The following is a 17,274-nucleotide window of genomic DNA, read 5'->3' on the forward strand; positions in this document are numbered from 1 at the left end:
CTTCAATAAACACCAAAATAATCAAATCTGATCTTAAAATCAGTAAAGCCAAGAAGAGAAGAGGACAGAACACAGAGCTGACTCTGACTTCAACTGAAGGTTTATTTCAGGTTAAGAGGCAGATTTCCACACCAAGCTGTGTCCATCTAGCTTTCTACAGTACAGCAGGATAAAAACAGCAACATGTACCTTCTCCAGGTCCTTACAAACTCCCCATCTATGTAAGGAGCTGTATCCTTGCTGTAGCTTCAGGCAATACTTTGCACGGATGCTCTGTCTCAGTTGGTCTCCAGTACACACACACAAATATGAAGACATGGGAGATGGCCTCATTGTGACTGACTGTGAGGCTGAGATCATTGTTTACAGCTTTGTGATCAAATGTCAAATCTGTTTTTATGTACTTCAAAATTATTCATTCATCGTTATAATTAGACCCAAGCTTCTCCTCGTTATACTTCAGTCATCTATCAGGATCTACTTCAGCATGAGCAGAAATGTTCAATGTTAATTAATTATGGCTATGATATCGAACATATTCTAAATTATATGACATTTACACTGAGCATAGGCTACTTGAATAAAGACAAAGCTCTGTTTATTCTGCAGAAACTCAAAAACTCTTACAGCTGACATCTTTAAATGAATGAATTTATCAGGATGTGAAAATGTAAAAGTGCAAAAAACACATTAGGGGACATAAGATGAAATCAACATTGTGAAATGTTGCAGACAAAAATTGGTGCAGAAAGATTGTTCAGAAAGCCGGATCAGAAATATTTGGGTCTAGAAATTAGGGGTGGGAGAAAAAAATTGAAAATCAATATATCAGATTTTTTGTTGCACAATATCTATTTTTTTTTTTCAACTTTTTTTTCCTTATTTTTAAAGCTCTTATTCTTCATTCCAGTCTTTGTTAACAAATTGGATTGGAAAAAATTTACCACTTTTCTCCAGCAGGGGTTTAAATGTTTCTCTCTGAATCACATGATGTGCATTTTATGGGAAAATACAGCTCCTGATATAGTCTGTAGACATCACCAACATTATTTAACTTCTTCACATGGTCTTGTTTTAAAAAAGCAGAGTGAAATTGCAAAAATCGTAAATATTGAAGAATCACACTTTAAATCAAATTGCAAGAATAGCATTTCATCCCAGCTCTACTTAAAATTTTGTTTGGGGTCAAAATAGTCTTAATTTGAAAAATAATCCTGCTAACATCCAGATCCTGATCTTGCCATAAAAACATCCTGACATATTTTCTCCATATCGCCCCCTAGTGGAGAACATTTTCCTCAGTCAGAAGCAGAGTTTGCTGATGTTTACGCAGCATGTAACACTGCAGAAAACTGACCACTGATCATCTGGTATTAAGACACACCTGAGGGACAGGTGAGGTTTGATTTCATCAGTCTGTGATGATGGAACAAGGAGGTTTGACGCCAGAAATTAGCTAAAGAAATAGTTAACAAACAGAGCAGCTTTACGTTTCTTTCATGGTAAATGAATATGTCAGTAAATGATGCTGGACCTTCATCATTTTAAAAACAAAAATAGTAAATATAACTATTTTTCTCAGATAAATATTCTGTGTAATCCAAACACTGTCACTATAATTTCAGTCCCAGTTCCATCCCGTCGTGCGTTCACTCTGTGATTATTCCACGCCATGTCTTCAGCAACTTATTCACACATCTGTGCCCCACATTCCTGTTTGTCAAGGCCTACAACTATTCACAACACTGAGCGTCCGCCATCCATCACTCCTCTCCCTGACACTACCTCCATCACCCGTCTCCTCCTCAGTCTAATGGCTTCCGCAGAATGCCCATAATGCATCAGCCAATAAGGCTGCTAATGTGCAGTGACACACCACCTCCGGTCATTATGGCACAGCCTGATTGTTCCTTTGTTGCATTTTCCAACAGAGCTGTGTTTAAGTATATTCTTAACGAGCGGGATTAGGATAACGAGTTTGAGTGCAAAAGGAAGAGCGCCAGAAAGTTCAACAAGAGGTGAAGCATCTGTTGGACATTTTAGGCCAAAAGTGAGGAAGTTTGAATAATTTTCAACATTTTAAGCTCATTTTTCTTAAAAGAGAAGGATTTTGGTTGAATAAAACAACCCATTTTAATTTTCAGCCGCAGGGTGCACCAAACTTTCTGACCGGAGCAGTAGAAATGAGCCTTTGCCCGGGAACTAAATAAGCAGCAGTCCAATAATGAAACAGAAATATATTAAGGCATTAAAAAATCCCACTTCATAAAAGCCTGAGTGTGAACTGATTAAAAAAAGAAGAGCGGCCTTACTTGCAGAGGGTGTTTCAGCGTGGACGGGAGGTGTGGAGGGGATGAAGGAGGGGAAGAAGAAGGATCGCAGGGATCGTTCGGTGTGCAGGGGCGAGCGCTGCGTGGGCAGATTCTCACAGCTGCCCACGCTGCTGTGGATCTTAAGGTTCAAGGGCTTGGTCTTCTTCTTGGCTCTGAGGGAAACAAGACAAGAGGAGAAAAACATGAGAGGTCTTGCAGTTTGATCTTAAAAGATAAACCTAAAAAACATTAACTGCATGACTTCAGATGTACTTAAAACAAGTTGCGAAAACTTCTGTCAAAACCACGCGGCAGAAGAATAATTCATCCACCCACTGCAGTCCATAAGCATAGATCATAATGCAAAGCGGACGCAAGATATGTTGCATTCTGAATGAGTGATGTGACTCCAGCTTTTAATGAAAAAACTTCCTGCTCATACCAGTAACAATCATTATTATTCTCCACCTACACAAACTGTACTGCGCTGTATACCCCACAGCTGAGTGCGGCTCTCGCAGACTCACAGAAAGCTATGAAAGTCAATCTAGTGGATAAATCAAGATGAGAGAAGAAGCGAGAAATGCGTACCAAGAAAAATCAGATACAATAACATCAGCATTAGATAACTTTGGGAAGCGTTCATCTGCAAAGGTTATGACGCGGTTGGTTTGTTTTCTGTTCTCTGTAGCAAAATCTTGAAAGTTTGTGTCTTTTTTCACTTTCTCTAAACTTAAAAATCTCTGTTCTCTAAATGTTTCACTCATAAATCCAAATCCAAAACTTAGGTTTTTTATTTTTTCAATTTTTGTCTTTGTATCTCAACAAACAAGCCTGTAAGTTTACAAATACAAAGACAAATATCTAATATTTACCTGATATCGAACTTAAGTTCAGGATTTTGTCATATGATTCAAGCTCCTTGCAGGAAGAAAAACAAATCAAAACACACACACACGCAGACTCACTCAGGTGTGCATCCAAACAGATTATCCTGCTGAGAAACAGAAATAAACATCCCTTTAAACCAAAGGAACAACATCGAGTCCTCAGGCTTCGCACAAGTCAAGTAACGTGTAGAAAAGTGTTGACAGCCCTGAATGTGTTTCCAAAGTTGGGCGACAACATCAGAATTCTGAAGTCTATATAAAACCGATGCCTGACTGACAGGGCTAAGACAGTGAGAGGCAGAAAGATGCAAAACAGAGACTCTGTGAAGAGAAGAAGAAACATGCAGACATGTTTTTGGAGCATATGACATACACAAGAATTAATTGGTGGTATGTTCATTTTGTTTAAGCTTTCTGCTGTCCCTAGGGTGCCCCCATAAAGTGTTTATTAACGGCACAAAAAAAATCTAATTTTTCTCACTCTGGTGTTTGAGTTAACCTTTATTTCAGGCTCTGTCGTAGTTGCTGTCTCTTCAAGGCTCTCCATTCCGCCAACCCCCTTTCGTTCTGATTGGCCAGCCCTTAAGAGGTCTGTCAGAGGCAGAGCTATGGGCAGACCTTGATGTTTAAGGCCCCATTTACACAAGGTTTCACGACAAAATGAAAAAACGCAGAGAAAAAAAAATCTGCGTTTAAACAGAAATGCTGAGGCCTGTAGTTGGTGCTGTAACTGTCTTGTCCATAAGCAGCTTTGGACCAATCATCTGCAGTATTGGTGAAGGCTAAGAGCAGAAGTGGAGCAACAAATGCTCGTTTTGTAGAAAGACAGTCAGCAGATTCTGCAAAATGAGCAGCACAAGCACAACAAGGTAGTCCATGATGATTGTAAAAAGAGTATTGTTGTACTGTTGGATGCACATGCACGAAACAATGTGTGACAGCGTGTCTACTGAAAACTCTGGCTTGCTGTTTACATGGCATAAGCATAGGCGCAAATCCTTGGGGGGACGCAGGGGTCATGTTCCCCTCCTTCAATAAAGTTGTCCCCCCAAAAAATCTAGTTGTAATCAATCTTTAAATAGTAATGTTTTTTCTAATTGTATAATACAAGTCATGCTACTTAAAACACACTGTTTGATCCAAGGATCGTAATTAAGTGTATTAAAACACTGAACAATTTATAAGTTAATGATCACTCCCTTTGCTGCTGGCTGGCGAACAGCCTCTCCTCTGTGATGCAAAAGGCTGTGACGGTTGGATAAGACAGGTGACATGCTGACATCTTCATCCTCTCATTTATGACACAAATATTAAACTATATAAGACACCTCTGGTGAGATATTGTCCAGATTTATGAATTCATTGATGTAGGCCATTATTGATTTGATTCTTATACGTTCTATTTTAGATTTATTGATTTAAAAATAAAATAGTGATGACTTTGACTTAGATGTTGAACAGATCCAGTTGCTAATTACATTCTGACTCTTAATTTACACCCTGTTTCTCCAATTAAAATCAACACTTTTTCATTGATTTGGATATAACATACTGGATATTGAGTTCTTAAGTGTTGTGGACGTGTTGCTTCCACATTCATGCCAAAACACTTTTCATGACTTAAAGGAAAATTAAATCTAGGCTGATTATCCATAGTTGGGACTAGTCACTGTTTCATATCACAATATAAAACAACACAGCAAAAATATAGCATTTATTTTTATGTCCCCCCACAGAAATTAATCTCTAAAATTTTACTGTGTATTGCCCCCCCCCCCCCCCCCCCCCCCCCCCCCCAACAATGCAAAGCGATTTTCGCCCCTGGGCAGAGGTGGCTGCAGCGTTTCAGAAAAAAATCCACTTGGGAAGCCATTTTCAAAAGTTTGCATTTTAGGTTGGCTGAAACACTGTTTCCATGTAAACCAGAGGCCAAAATGCAACAATACTTTGGCGTTTCATCCTAAAACCATTTTTGTGTAAACAGGCTCTCTCAAAGAGTGTCATGGACCCCTCTTGGAGATCTCGTCAAGATCTTGTATCATTTTTTGACTGGGCAGCTTTGAGTGTTTTTCAGGCAGACTCAGGGATGCTTAAGATATGGAAAAACAGAAAGCCCCCTCCTTAAATGTATGTTGCAACATCAGGCTTGGGAAAAATGAATCGATAGTGGCCACGCAAAAAAAAAAAAAAAGGAGTTTCTCAGGTGTCCACTTTATACACAGAACCATTATGGCCAGATGTCTGTAACCGATTAGTGTTGGTGGACTGGGACAGTGGGCTGTCATTGCAAGAGGTGAAACTGTCAGGGAATGGCTCATAGTTACCGGATTGTAGAAGCACCAAAAAATGAACTGAATACTTCTAAAGGCCATAATGGCTCTGAATTAGATACAGGTAAGGACAATCTCAAAAGACAAAACATCATTATCATCAATAACAGACATTAAAAAGCACAAACTGTGGCTTCTGACTTTTTCACAAGTAACACTCATTAAGTATTTAATCCCCTGAGATTTTTTGTCCTCCCATGTCAATCTCTCACTTCCCAAACCGAGTCACGCAATTAGCCCCAGCAAAACCAGCCCAGCACTTCTCTCCATCTCCTGCAATAAGGAAGCAGCCCGCAGGTTATCACTTCTCCGTCATAGAGCTTTTGTCAGCTATTCCGATGAGCCCACTTTATGCCATCTGAATCTAAATTAAAGCATTCATCTCGCTGTATACACGCCTTTATCTACTCCCCAAATGATTTGTAAATGTTCAGTCAGGGAGAAGTGAAAATGAATGAAAAAAGAAGGGAGAGGATTCCCAGTTTTGGTTCAGAAAACGGCTGTCGGTGAAGAAGAACATGTTAGAGGGAGGGGTGGGGGTAATGAACTTCACAGTTGTTAAATCATCTTTTCAGATCGCTTCTTCTGCTCAGCTCATAAGAAGTTCAAAGAAAGAGGAACTTTAAGAATTCACGATACAGATAGACAGAGGGGAAAGGAGGCGGGTGACTTGTCAAGTGTCAGGAGGAATCAGCGAAGGTGTGAATAGAAGAGTTATCTTTTGATGTAGTCGAGTCACGACACGTCTCACAGATGGAAATCATCGAATGTTTGTGTCACATTTCAAGGAGCAATTTGGAGTCTTTTATCCCGCCAGGTCTTCCGAAGTTAAGTAAACAGAAGCAACAAAGTTTTTTTATTCCCAGTTTGATACGGAGTTCAGACATTTATATCACACAGTATCACCTACATAAGACTGATTACTTATTCAGACTTTCTATTCCTGTTTATCAATGTTTCAGTATACTCAGGCAGAATTACTTGTTGAGGAACTCAATGTAAAGTTGTTTAAGCCTTCAGGTGGCTGTGCATTAGAAAACAGACACGACTCTGTAGTGAAAATCACTGCATGGGCTCAAAATCACATCCAAAAACTACTGTTTGTGAGCACTGAAGAAGAAAAAGAAGTCCCAACTTTTCTAACCAACAAAAATAAATGTCATGACATTCTCATCGCCCAAAACACGTGTTGGAAAACACGTCTTCAAGTGCCCACTTGAGTGGAAAAAACACTATGTCGCCCCCTTGGCTGGTTACAAATTGACTAACTGCCATTTTGGGAGGCTAAAGCACATGCTCAAGTGCCCTTGAAAACACACTCTCTACAGTGGCACTAAGTTTTCTTTTTCTTTTCCCCCATCATTCAAAAAGTTTGTGCACACCACTGGTTACAAGTTGAGGACACACAAAAATAGAGGACCCAACTTAAAGCTATGGTGTACGATTTGGAAGCTTTGTACATCATAATAACACCGTTTATAGGGCTGTTAAGGTCCTATGGTTCAATCTACACAATATAAAGACCAAAAAGAACGAAAAAAAATCCATTCAGTATATCCGCTGCAAAGCTGCATACTAGTTGACCAATCCGGATTGGTCCGCGAGTCCATCCAATCCCCTGTCTCCCTCGCTTCTCACCGTCATGCCCATGGTCCCACCTCGTCCTTCCCCACTACCCCTCTCACGTCAGCTAGCTTCTCAGCTACCGAAGCGTCATGGAGCCGGAGAAGACCAAAACCATGAAGCTGTTACTGTTACCCTCCACAGGGAAGCGAAGAAAACAAAGTTTCAAGGAAAAGGCTGAAGCAAGGAAGAATTATGAGCAATACAGGTGCCAACAGAGACTGAATATTGGAGAAATGTACGAGCGGTGGAAAAAGCTGCAGAGGGATTTGGGACTGAAGACTGATGCCGAGACAGCTGAGTTTCTGTTGAACAGGTAATGACTTTGTTTACCACAGTGGGAGATGTCAGGTGAATAACTCTGGTAAGTCTGTGCCTGCTAATGACTGAACGCTACTGGTCGGAATGGGTCGGCTCTGTCAATAGATTTTAGCATAAGTTAGCCACACATCTTTAGCATTGTAAACTGAGCTGGTGAAGACAGGCCAAGAAAGGTAAAGCCTCGCCCACAGTCGGCTCTGCTCTGATCAGCTGGCAGTGGCAACGCCACACCTGCTTCGCCGGCTAATTCATGGTTTTGATCGCGCCAATTGAAAAGCTACCACTGTGTGTTACAAGGGGGATGACTGTCTTGTTTGTTACATTTTCTGTCGGCCGGCTTCTTGCTCTGTCAGAGGGGGCGTGTTGTTAGGAGGTGAAGAAGGGCCATACGAGCTGGTGGGCTGCATCTTGGAACACGGAGAGGAGGGGTGAGTGAGGCTGCGTTTTTCAAATGTGTCTCATCAGCCAGACTGGGTTTCAGATCGTGGACCATAGCTTTAAATATTTATTAATGCTGTCAGGCAATTAAAAAATTAATCTAATTAAAAGCTGAATTTTTAAATAATTTATCTAATTAATCGCATTTAATGTCATAATGTCATATCTATGTTAAGGTCCCAAAATAAAAAATCTGGATTCTAGGACATTAGACAATTGTAGTGCATGACTAATCAAATGAATACATGAAGAAGAGAAGATTCCTAAATCCATATTTTTTTTCAACTGGCCAATATCAAAATGTTCATGAAGAAGTAAATTGTGTTTTTCAGCAGGGGGAGGCAAGGTCTGGCGGAGCTTGTCAATCAAAATCATGCTTGTACACTACTGTGGGTGAGTGGTGCGCTCTTTGGATGAGAGCTCAGCATGGATATGAGGAGAAGATGCGTGATGACAGAGACAAAGTGAGCCACTGCAAGTCAGAAAAGTTCAGGCAGCTCACGTTCCAACTGAGGATGTGTCGGGGTAGTTCAGAGAGAAAGAGCGGCACCATTGTGAGACAAGACAACAGCGAACATGGAGAGGATCAAAGGATGGAGATGAACGCGATCAAAAAAAGTACATTTTGTCTGGGTTTTTTTTATCAAAAACAGGAAGAGAGATATAAAAAGAAGAGAGTCCACTCTTCTTAGGTAGCTTTGGTGTTTACATAGTCATAGAAAACAACATTATTTGGGTCTTTAAAGATCGCTCAAGATACGCTGAAAATAGCTGGCAGCCAATGAGTTAATCATGCTTTCATTTTCATAGGGCATTAATTGGCGGTGTAATTAATTAATCTAATATACGTGATAAAGTGACAGCCTGAATATCTATTAAACAAAAATCTAAAAAAGTCCATACAGTAACAAACTCAACACAGATTAACACAGAATACACACAACAAAAAAGGCAACACATAACAAGTTCTCAACTATTCCTTAAATGTGAAAGAATTAACTTTGATGAGTCTTTAAGAACTGTTAAAACTGATCCAGAAAAGGTCTTTCTCAATGAGCAATTACCATGCATAACAAACCTCTGTTTATAGCACTACAAGTGAGAGCTTTACACCAAGTTCACCAGATGCGTTAGATTCTCAGGAGATAAGACGTTTACTTCAAAACACAGTTGGTACGGTACAAAAAAAAAAAAAAAACCTGTCACAGAGTCATACGTGTACACGTATTCATCCACCCACACCTTTGACATCCACTTCTCTTCCACTCTCAGCAATGTTAATTAAAGTGACACCTCAACGTAGAAGTTTCGTTTAATCAGAGCACAGATCCTTCAGGTGACACGTCACCTTTACATTCTGACACATCTGTAGGATTTCTGGAAAGCAGTCATGAATCCTGCAGAGCTTTCTTCCTCTCAGTTAGTCACTATCCGAGTGTCACACGGAGCATCGGTGCTGCAAAGCACTCAAACTCCGTCTAATTAACACTCGTGTCCATCATGGATCCTGGAGAGGAAATCACTCTCAGGATTTCAACTGCAATCTTTCCCTCTCTGAAGGACGAACAGGACCAGCACAAAGAGCACCTCGTTGCTCCATATGCAAATAGAAGAGTGGACCAATATCTCTGGCAGCCACTGCTCTTTGCCGCTTTAATAAAGTTGGAGGAAAATGAAGTAAAGGTGGCGGGAATAATGATTACGACAGAGAATTGCCGTGAGCCTTTTGAGTGGTTTCATCCGAAGCTGGTTGTCTTGCCTTTGGATGTCTGCGGACGGAGTCAGGCCTGAGCTGAATAAGAGGTGGCTGCTTGATACCCCGGTTGGGCCTTTTGATTTTTCATTCCTGAGGCAAGTGAGTTGAGCCAATGCCAGACTTAATCCACCAGGAATTCACTGTTACCCAGAAACTTCTCTTTTTTGATCACAAAGGTAGAAGCAAACTTGAGAAAATTAGCTGAAAGGCTTGTATCCACATGAAAAATCATCGTAAATGAGTTCATAGACAGTAAAGTTGTTTGCTTATACGCACTGCAAATCTGCCGTATTGGCTTGATATCATCACACAGCTGCTGCAGATTTGTGGGCTGAAATTCCATGATGAAAATCTCCCGTTCCACCACATCCCTGAGTAGCTCTATTGGATCTAGTGGCTGTTGAGGCCATCGGAGTACAGGGAAGTCTTCATCATGTTGAAGAAACCAGTTTTAGATGATTTGAGCTTCGTGGCATGGAGTCTTATCCTGTGGGAAGTAGGGATGGGTACCGAGTTAGGTACCGACCGAATTCTGTCAAAAGTACCAGGTACTGATTCACATAAAATCAAAAAGTACCATGTTTAGGTACCTAAAAGAATCCTTGTGACAGTGAGGGACTGGAAGAGTAGGCAATTTCCCACACAGCATTGCATGGTTATATATTGACGAAAAAAATATGTTAATCTAAAAGAATGAGATTTTATTATTAAACAAATTGATAATTTTTTACCACATAAAGACAAAAAAGTACCGAAAATTGTACTGACACCGATTGGCAGGTTTGGTTGCATTGGTTCCATATCGTTTCAAATGTGAAAGGTATCCATTCCTACTGGAAGTCTCTATCAGAAGATGGGTACACTGTGCTCATAAAGGGATGGACATGGTCAGCAACAATACTCAGGTAGGCTGTGGACTTTAAACCATGCTCAGTTGGTACTAAGGGGCCCAAAGTGAGCCAAGATAATATCCCCCACACCATTACACCAGCAGCAGCAGCCTGAACCGTTGATACAAGACAGGATGGATCCATGCTTTCATGTTGTTTACTCCCAATCCTGAGCTGACCATCTGAATGTGGAACAGAAATCCAGACCAGTTTTGGTGTTGCTGTGTGAAGTGAAGCCTCAGTTTCCTGTTCTTAGCTGACAGGAGGGTCACCCGGTGTGGTCTTCTGCTCCTGTAGCCCGCCTGCTTCAAGGTTGGGTATGTTGTGTGTTCAGAGATGGTCTTCTGCAGACCTTGGAGTGGTTATTTCCGACCATCTCCAACTAGTCTATCCGTCCCCTTCTGACCTCTGGTATATACAAGAAACCAGAGAGCTGCTGCTCACTTGATATAATATTCTTTTTGGGACCAATCTCTGAAAACCCTAGAGATGGCTCTGGGTAAAATACTAATAACTGCCAAAAAACCATGCCACGTTCAAAGTCTTGAATCTCTCCTTTCTTCTCCATTCTAATGCTCTGTCTGAACTTCAGTACCTCAACTTTACCATGTCTACATGTCTGAATCCACAGAGCTGCTACTATGTGGTTGGCTGATTAGATATTTGAAATAAGAAGCACTTGAATAGGTGTTCCTAATTAAGTGTCTTTCCATCTTTAAATATGAGTTTTGGGCACTGATGCAGATGCATTTTTATGAGAGTTAATCCAGTGGATGGAAAACAATTAATAACCCCAAATCACAAAGTTGCAAACACACCTGAGATTAATTCAATAAATGTGTGTTTCTTGACTTAACTAAGGTTTAACCCAGCAAAGAATCAACACCTCCTATAATCGTATCTGTGCAACTGGAGCCAAAGCAACAAGTCCACAGTGTTGTTTGAAGCCTGCAGTATGTGAACCCAACTCTTCCACTTGTTTGCTAATTGGCTGACCTAAATGTAACTTTGTTTGTCAGGAGATCTATCTTAAGCTCCAGCCTCTGTAGCAAATCATAGCAGCAAACATGAAACACCGCCGCGCTGCCTCTGTAGACGTCACCACCAAATATAACAGCGAGTTAGAAAATCATGTTTCATGGAGACAAAAGTCGTGTCTGTCAACCCCTGTGTGAAGGTGTGCGTGCGTGACAATGACTCGTTTCTGACTGTCGTTTGATGCCTCTCCATGACGACACCTGCTGATCACCTGTTGAGATGGTTGGATGATAATAAACTCTTTCCTCCTACTTCTCTCTCTTGTTATATCATCTTGAACTGTCAGCGTCTCCCACCGGGACATCGGTGGGTGTCAGCGCGCTGTCAGAGGCCAGCACTCTTCGTCAGGGTGGTATTGGTGTGTTTGTGTGAGAAAGTTGTGGACTGAAAGCTCGAAATGATACTGAGGAGACAGCCAGAAACCCAAGGTGAAAAACAGCCTAAGTGGGAAAAAGAAGAGCGGCCTGTGTGAGAGACAGAAAATGAGAGGGAGACGGAGGGGGCGGAGGAGTTGATGACCTGATGAGATGTGAGATCGGTGGTTTGGGACTGTTGACAGGAAGGCGGACCATTGTGACATGTTGTCTTCAGGAGTCTCTCTGGGACGCTGCACAGGCTGTCTGGTTAAAATAGTTTATTCTTACAGGCTGTTGTCATGTGAAGTCCAAAGCAGTGGCATGTTGATGTAAGCCTGGTTATAGGATGTGGTTTATGTTTGCTCCTCTTGATGGATTCTCACTGAAACAACACTGTTGTGACAGTAGCACGCAGTGAGCTTGTACAGCCTGGTGGTCTCTACATAAAACTGGATTGGTGGCAGCCAGTCTCAGTGTCCATTTTAGTATTGTGTAAGCATATTTCTTATGTTGTGGTTTCATAACAATTAGGCCCCGTTTACACAACGTTTCATCAGAAAAGGCAGTGAAATAATCTGCATTTACACAGAAATGCCAAGGGACTTAAACCGCTGTTGTAAGCATGTCAGGCCTGTAGGTAGCGCTATACCTGTCTCGACCAGAAGCGGCTTTTGGTAGATCTCCACGGAAGTAGAGTTGTGCCGATCATCTGGTGTACTGGTGAATACTAGGTGCAAAAGTGGAGCAACAGATGTACATTTTGTTGAAAGACAGTCAGAAGATTGAGGTACAGTACTGTTGTACGCAGCTAGCTGAAAATGCGGGTTTAGTGTTTGATGGCAATGATGGTGTCAGCGTTTCAGGAAAAAATTCCACTTTCAGGGCCATTTTCAAAAGTTTGTGTTTCCATTTCTGTATAAACGCAAGGCCAAAACGCAACAATACTTTTGTGTTTGACCTTAAAACTATTTCTATGTAAATGGCCCGTTAGTCACACAAAATTCAGCATTCAGCAGTCTTTTGATAAGACTACACGGTACCCATTTTTTGTACTATTTTGTGTTTATTTGGTAACAAATATCCATTTGATTAATAATAAACTATGAAAGTTTTTGAATTTAACATATTTATTCTTCAATTTGCAACGCTGTGTTTATGTCCAGCATGGAAAATCGCCTACTCTTCCACTCCCACACAGTCACAAGGATGCATTTAAGTACCTAAACATGGTACCTTTAGGTTTTATGTGAATTGGTACCCAGTACTTTTGACTTTGGTCGATGCCTGTTAAAGTACCTAATTCGGCTCCCTAACATAGTGTTGAAAAAAAGACCTGCTCCCCGTTCATTTGCTTCCAAAACAAATGCAAACCTTGGAAAGAATTCACATGGATGATGGTGCTTATGGGAAATGTAGTTCTGTATCCTGATTTAGGCAAAAGCTGTCCTCACTATGCCTTTTAACAGACGCCAAAAATGATGTAAAAAGCTGTCAAAGTGCAAATGTGTCCTGCAAATCTTTTATAATCAGAGCAGCAAGGAGAGGAGTTGCACAATAAGTTATGTTGGTTTAAGGTCTTTTTTTTTGTCCAAGTAATCCAGTTCATAACTATTAATCTGGGATTATTCTCATTTTAAAGATGAGCCAGTCTGTATCAAAAAAGTACTTCTCATGCTGAGTAACTTTTTTTTCTTTTACCTAAATTCATGGTTATTTCCTTTTCTCTAGGCTACTTTTTCTGAAATGAAGAGAAAAATACAGAAAAAAAACAAATTGGATTTTTTTTGGCTAATATTTATTATAATTTATTAATTACTGTGTTTCAGAAATTTTGTTTTCAAGTTTTTTGATCTACAAATAAATATTTTCTTCTTGTTGCAACACTTGGGAATACTTCTCATTTCCACTTATTTTAAGATTAAAAATTCTAATTACAAGATTTCTGATCAAGTAAAATCTGCTTGCTGCAAGGACAAATAGTTTGACTAGTTTTCTCATTAAATTTACTTTTTTTCATCTTGTGTTTGGCCCCCCTTTTTTCAGCATGGATGGGAATAATTCTGCACAGAATTTAACAAAAGTTGAAGTCTTAGAAGCTGGTTTCTGGTTTGATGACCATCACAGCTTCCTGCATGGTGTCCACCATGTTTGTTAACTTGTGATAAGAGATAGCAGGTAAGAGGCAAATGCCAGAAAGCTAACTCACAAGTACTGCTCGATTAATGCCTATAGCTTTACCTGAACCATGTGTGTGTGTGTAAAGTGTCTTGAGGTCTCAGGCATGTTAAAGTGTTTAAAAATGAGATAAATGAGGAAAGAAGAAGAAGAAAGAATAATAAACAAAGCAGATCTAAAAATAAAACTACAGGCTCTGCATTTAGTGCTCTGGCCAGAAATATGTCATACCTCGGTGTCCTTAACTCCCCTCGAGGACAAAATATGTGTTAGGTGAGGTAGCGGTTGGAATCAGGAGAAAGAGGTCACAGTGAGGACTCTGTGGGCAGTCCATATTTAGCACACCTCTCCGTGAATAAGCATGAGATCCTAAAAATAGTCAGTTTGCCCTCTGCCCTCTGTCACAGCATTAATTTGAGCGCCACATTCAGAATTAATTTGCAAGCAACTTGCAAGGCACAGCAATACTTCCAAACCCGGAGGCAGACATTTGACCCACCATCAGGTGTGGTTCAAGATGCGTGACTGGGTCTTATACTGAAAGTACAAAAGGAGAGTTGGATCATTTGTGGCACAGTGTAAGGTTTCTTTTATGTTTTGTTAAGGGGATTTGAGGTTTGAGGGTTTTGTGTGGAGTTTGGGCTCCCTCAAGCTTCCTCCCACCATCAGAAATCATGCATCTAGTTGACTGGGGACTTGAAATTACCTGTAGGTGAGTGTGTGGATGGTTGTTTTACACCCCTGCATTTGTCACATTAACTATTCAATAGTATTTTCTGGAAGAGTAGATAAGCAGATGAATCTGACTAACCATTTAAGCCTTTTATCTCAGATTAAATTTGTTGTGTTGTTTAAAGAGGTAGTACTGTGCTTCTTTTGTTAAAGCTTTTTTCCATCTCTCTAGTGCCGTCGAAGTAGATTTACATGCTTTACAACTCAAAAAACATAATTTTCTGAAATTGGTGTTTTAGAAAACTTTATTGTAGCCTCTGTCTGAGAGGCTTTGCTTTGGTTACTGTCTCTTTAAGGCTCATTGGCCCACACACCACTGTCCCTCTGATTAGCCAGCCTTCTGTAGAACCAGCTAGGGTCAGAGCTCTTAGCAGACCTTGGTGTTTGAGGCCCCACCCCTCCAATGTGTAATGAACTAGCTAGGAGATCCTTATCTGATTACCTCATCATTTCAGCAAGTCTTGTAAAGATCTCGTGAGGATCTCTTGAAGATCTTGTGCTACTTTTGGAGGTTTGAAAATCTGCATCCAGCTTTGTTACTTCATACCCATGTAAAAAATATATGAAAGCAGAATATCCCCTCTTCCTTCATTTTAAGATTTTATTGTTTATTTTGAGTTCAAATCCCAACAACTAATAAAATTCATTTTCATTTTTTAGCTTTTAACTCAGCATGAAAGTTTTGTGTTCTATCATTTTCTGTTTTTTTTTTTATTTAATTATTTTATTTTTCAGTGTTTAATGTAACATTTACTCTAAGTTTGGATGTTTTTTCCTTAGAGTTTGCTTCTAATGCAGGTTCAGTCTCTGAGTCTGGTGATGTGCCCTCTCATCTGATACCTATGTTTCCTTTTTTTCCCACGTCACACTTGCTCTTTGCCATTTTTATATCCCATAAACACAGCAAAGAACCACTTAATCTGACTGCATCCCCCATTTTTCCCTCTTCAGGATGTACAAAGCTCCGCTCCTCCAGGATGCATGAAGGAGCCAAACCCCCAGTGAGAAGATAAAGGAGGAAACATAACATGGGAGAGAGGTGTTGTCATGGAGATGGCAGAAAGCATCTCTTTTTGTTAGATGAGATTTGGTCAGAGATACACTGATGGTTTGTGCGTCGACAGAATCAAACATTTCTTCTCTCGTTAAGAACAAAACAACTGATTCTCAAACCTCTCCAGTCAAGTCAAGAGTTGTTTCCTGTAATTACCAAACCTATGCATCAGGAACCTTCACCATCTGCAGATAATTTATCATTGAATAGAAATATTAAACAATATTGAACCAATACATTAAAGAATTGTTGTGTTGTTGTCAACCTGTGCCAATGCTGAAGTGTTCTTTCGGTTAACTTGTTCTGATTAAAGATAACACGTTCTTTGTTTGGATTCACAACCTGCCTTTTTGGTTTTTCAACATACAAACTCATCTTCAGTGAGGCATTTTATTTAGTTAGTGCACCTTATTTGCTGCCAAATTGTGAGGTGAATAGGACTAAAGAGGCTTTCAATACCACCAGGTGTTCTTCTGACTGGATTAAATATGGCAGCTACCCAAAAGTGAAGCCAAAAACTCACTTTAGCCCCACTTTCTCCATGTTAGCAGATGAAACATGGGTCAAACTTTAAATGAAAACTCACAAGAAATAATAATAAAAAAAAAAAAAAAATTACCACAGAAAATAAGGGTCACGGTGGTGCGTGGGCTTCTGCATACGTACAGGGCAATGCTGTATATCTGATGCAGTAGTTAAAATCACGCTCAACTGCTCTCTTACAGCATAAACCCAAACTCAACCAAAAAATCCCATCGGTGATTGGACTACCTGACAACAGCCGCTTGATTCCTTCAAACAATTAAATCAAGGGTCAAATAAAAGCTGCTTAAAAAACACTTCAGCAAAGAAAACAGTCCTATCTGCAGATGTTGGTGTTTCGTCAACTGAACAAATAAACATCATCACTCTTGCTAGTTAGTGCCAAAATTATTAGCAAGTTGAACTTTTAACAAATATTTTATTTAACTAAATGTGAGTTATATGCTGCCACCAGTGGTACAGCTTAGGCTCGTGGCTGTAACACTGGTCACTGGCAACTGTTATTGTGCTTTACTCACTACCCTGATGTAAACAGTCACAGGTGACTCTTGTGGCATGTCCTGGTTTGTCTGTGTTTTGATCCAGAAAATGAAAAAAAAGTTGCATGTATCTAAGTATGTTGTGTCTTTTTTAATGTCATTTGACAATACATAGACTCTGTGATTTAGCGCTTGGTTTGTTTATTTTAAAAACAATTCCCTACATGCAGACTAGTCAGTAAGAAATAAGGTGTGAAGATGAACTCGGTGAACCTGCCAACTGGCATCAATCGTTTTCTCTCCTGTTTATCTTTCTTCTGCTCTTCTGTCCTTTTTC

General features: G+C 40.2%; 1 protein-coding gene across 3 annotated transcripts in view; it reads right to left on the minus strand.

The window, feature by feature from the left end:
* The window catches only part of ksr2 (kinase suppressor of ras 2), a 126,146-nt gene that overhangs the window by 51,276 nt on the left and 57,596 nt on the right, over positions 1-17,274 (minus strand). For all 3 annotated transcript variants that reach the window (XM_074671109.1, XM_074671110.1, XM_074671108.1), the window contains one exon: positions 2,313-2,485. In XM_074671109.1, coding sequence (XP_074527210.1) covers positions 2,313-2,485 — 173 coding nt within the window. The remainder of the gene's footprint in view (positions 1-2,312; positions 2,486-17,274) is intronic.

This window comes from Halichoeres trimaculatus, unplaced genomic scaffold, assembly GCF_033239565.1.
Source record: "Halichoeres trimaculatus isolate MK-OKI-2021-1 unplaced genomic scaffold, fHalTri1.1 fHalTri1_scaffold_5, whole genome shotgun sequence".
Lineage (NCBI taxonomy): Eukaryota > Metazoa > Chordata > Actinopteri > Labriformes > Labridae > Halichoeres > Halichoeres trimaculatus.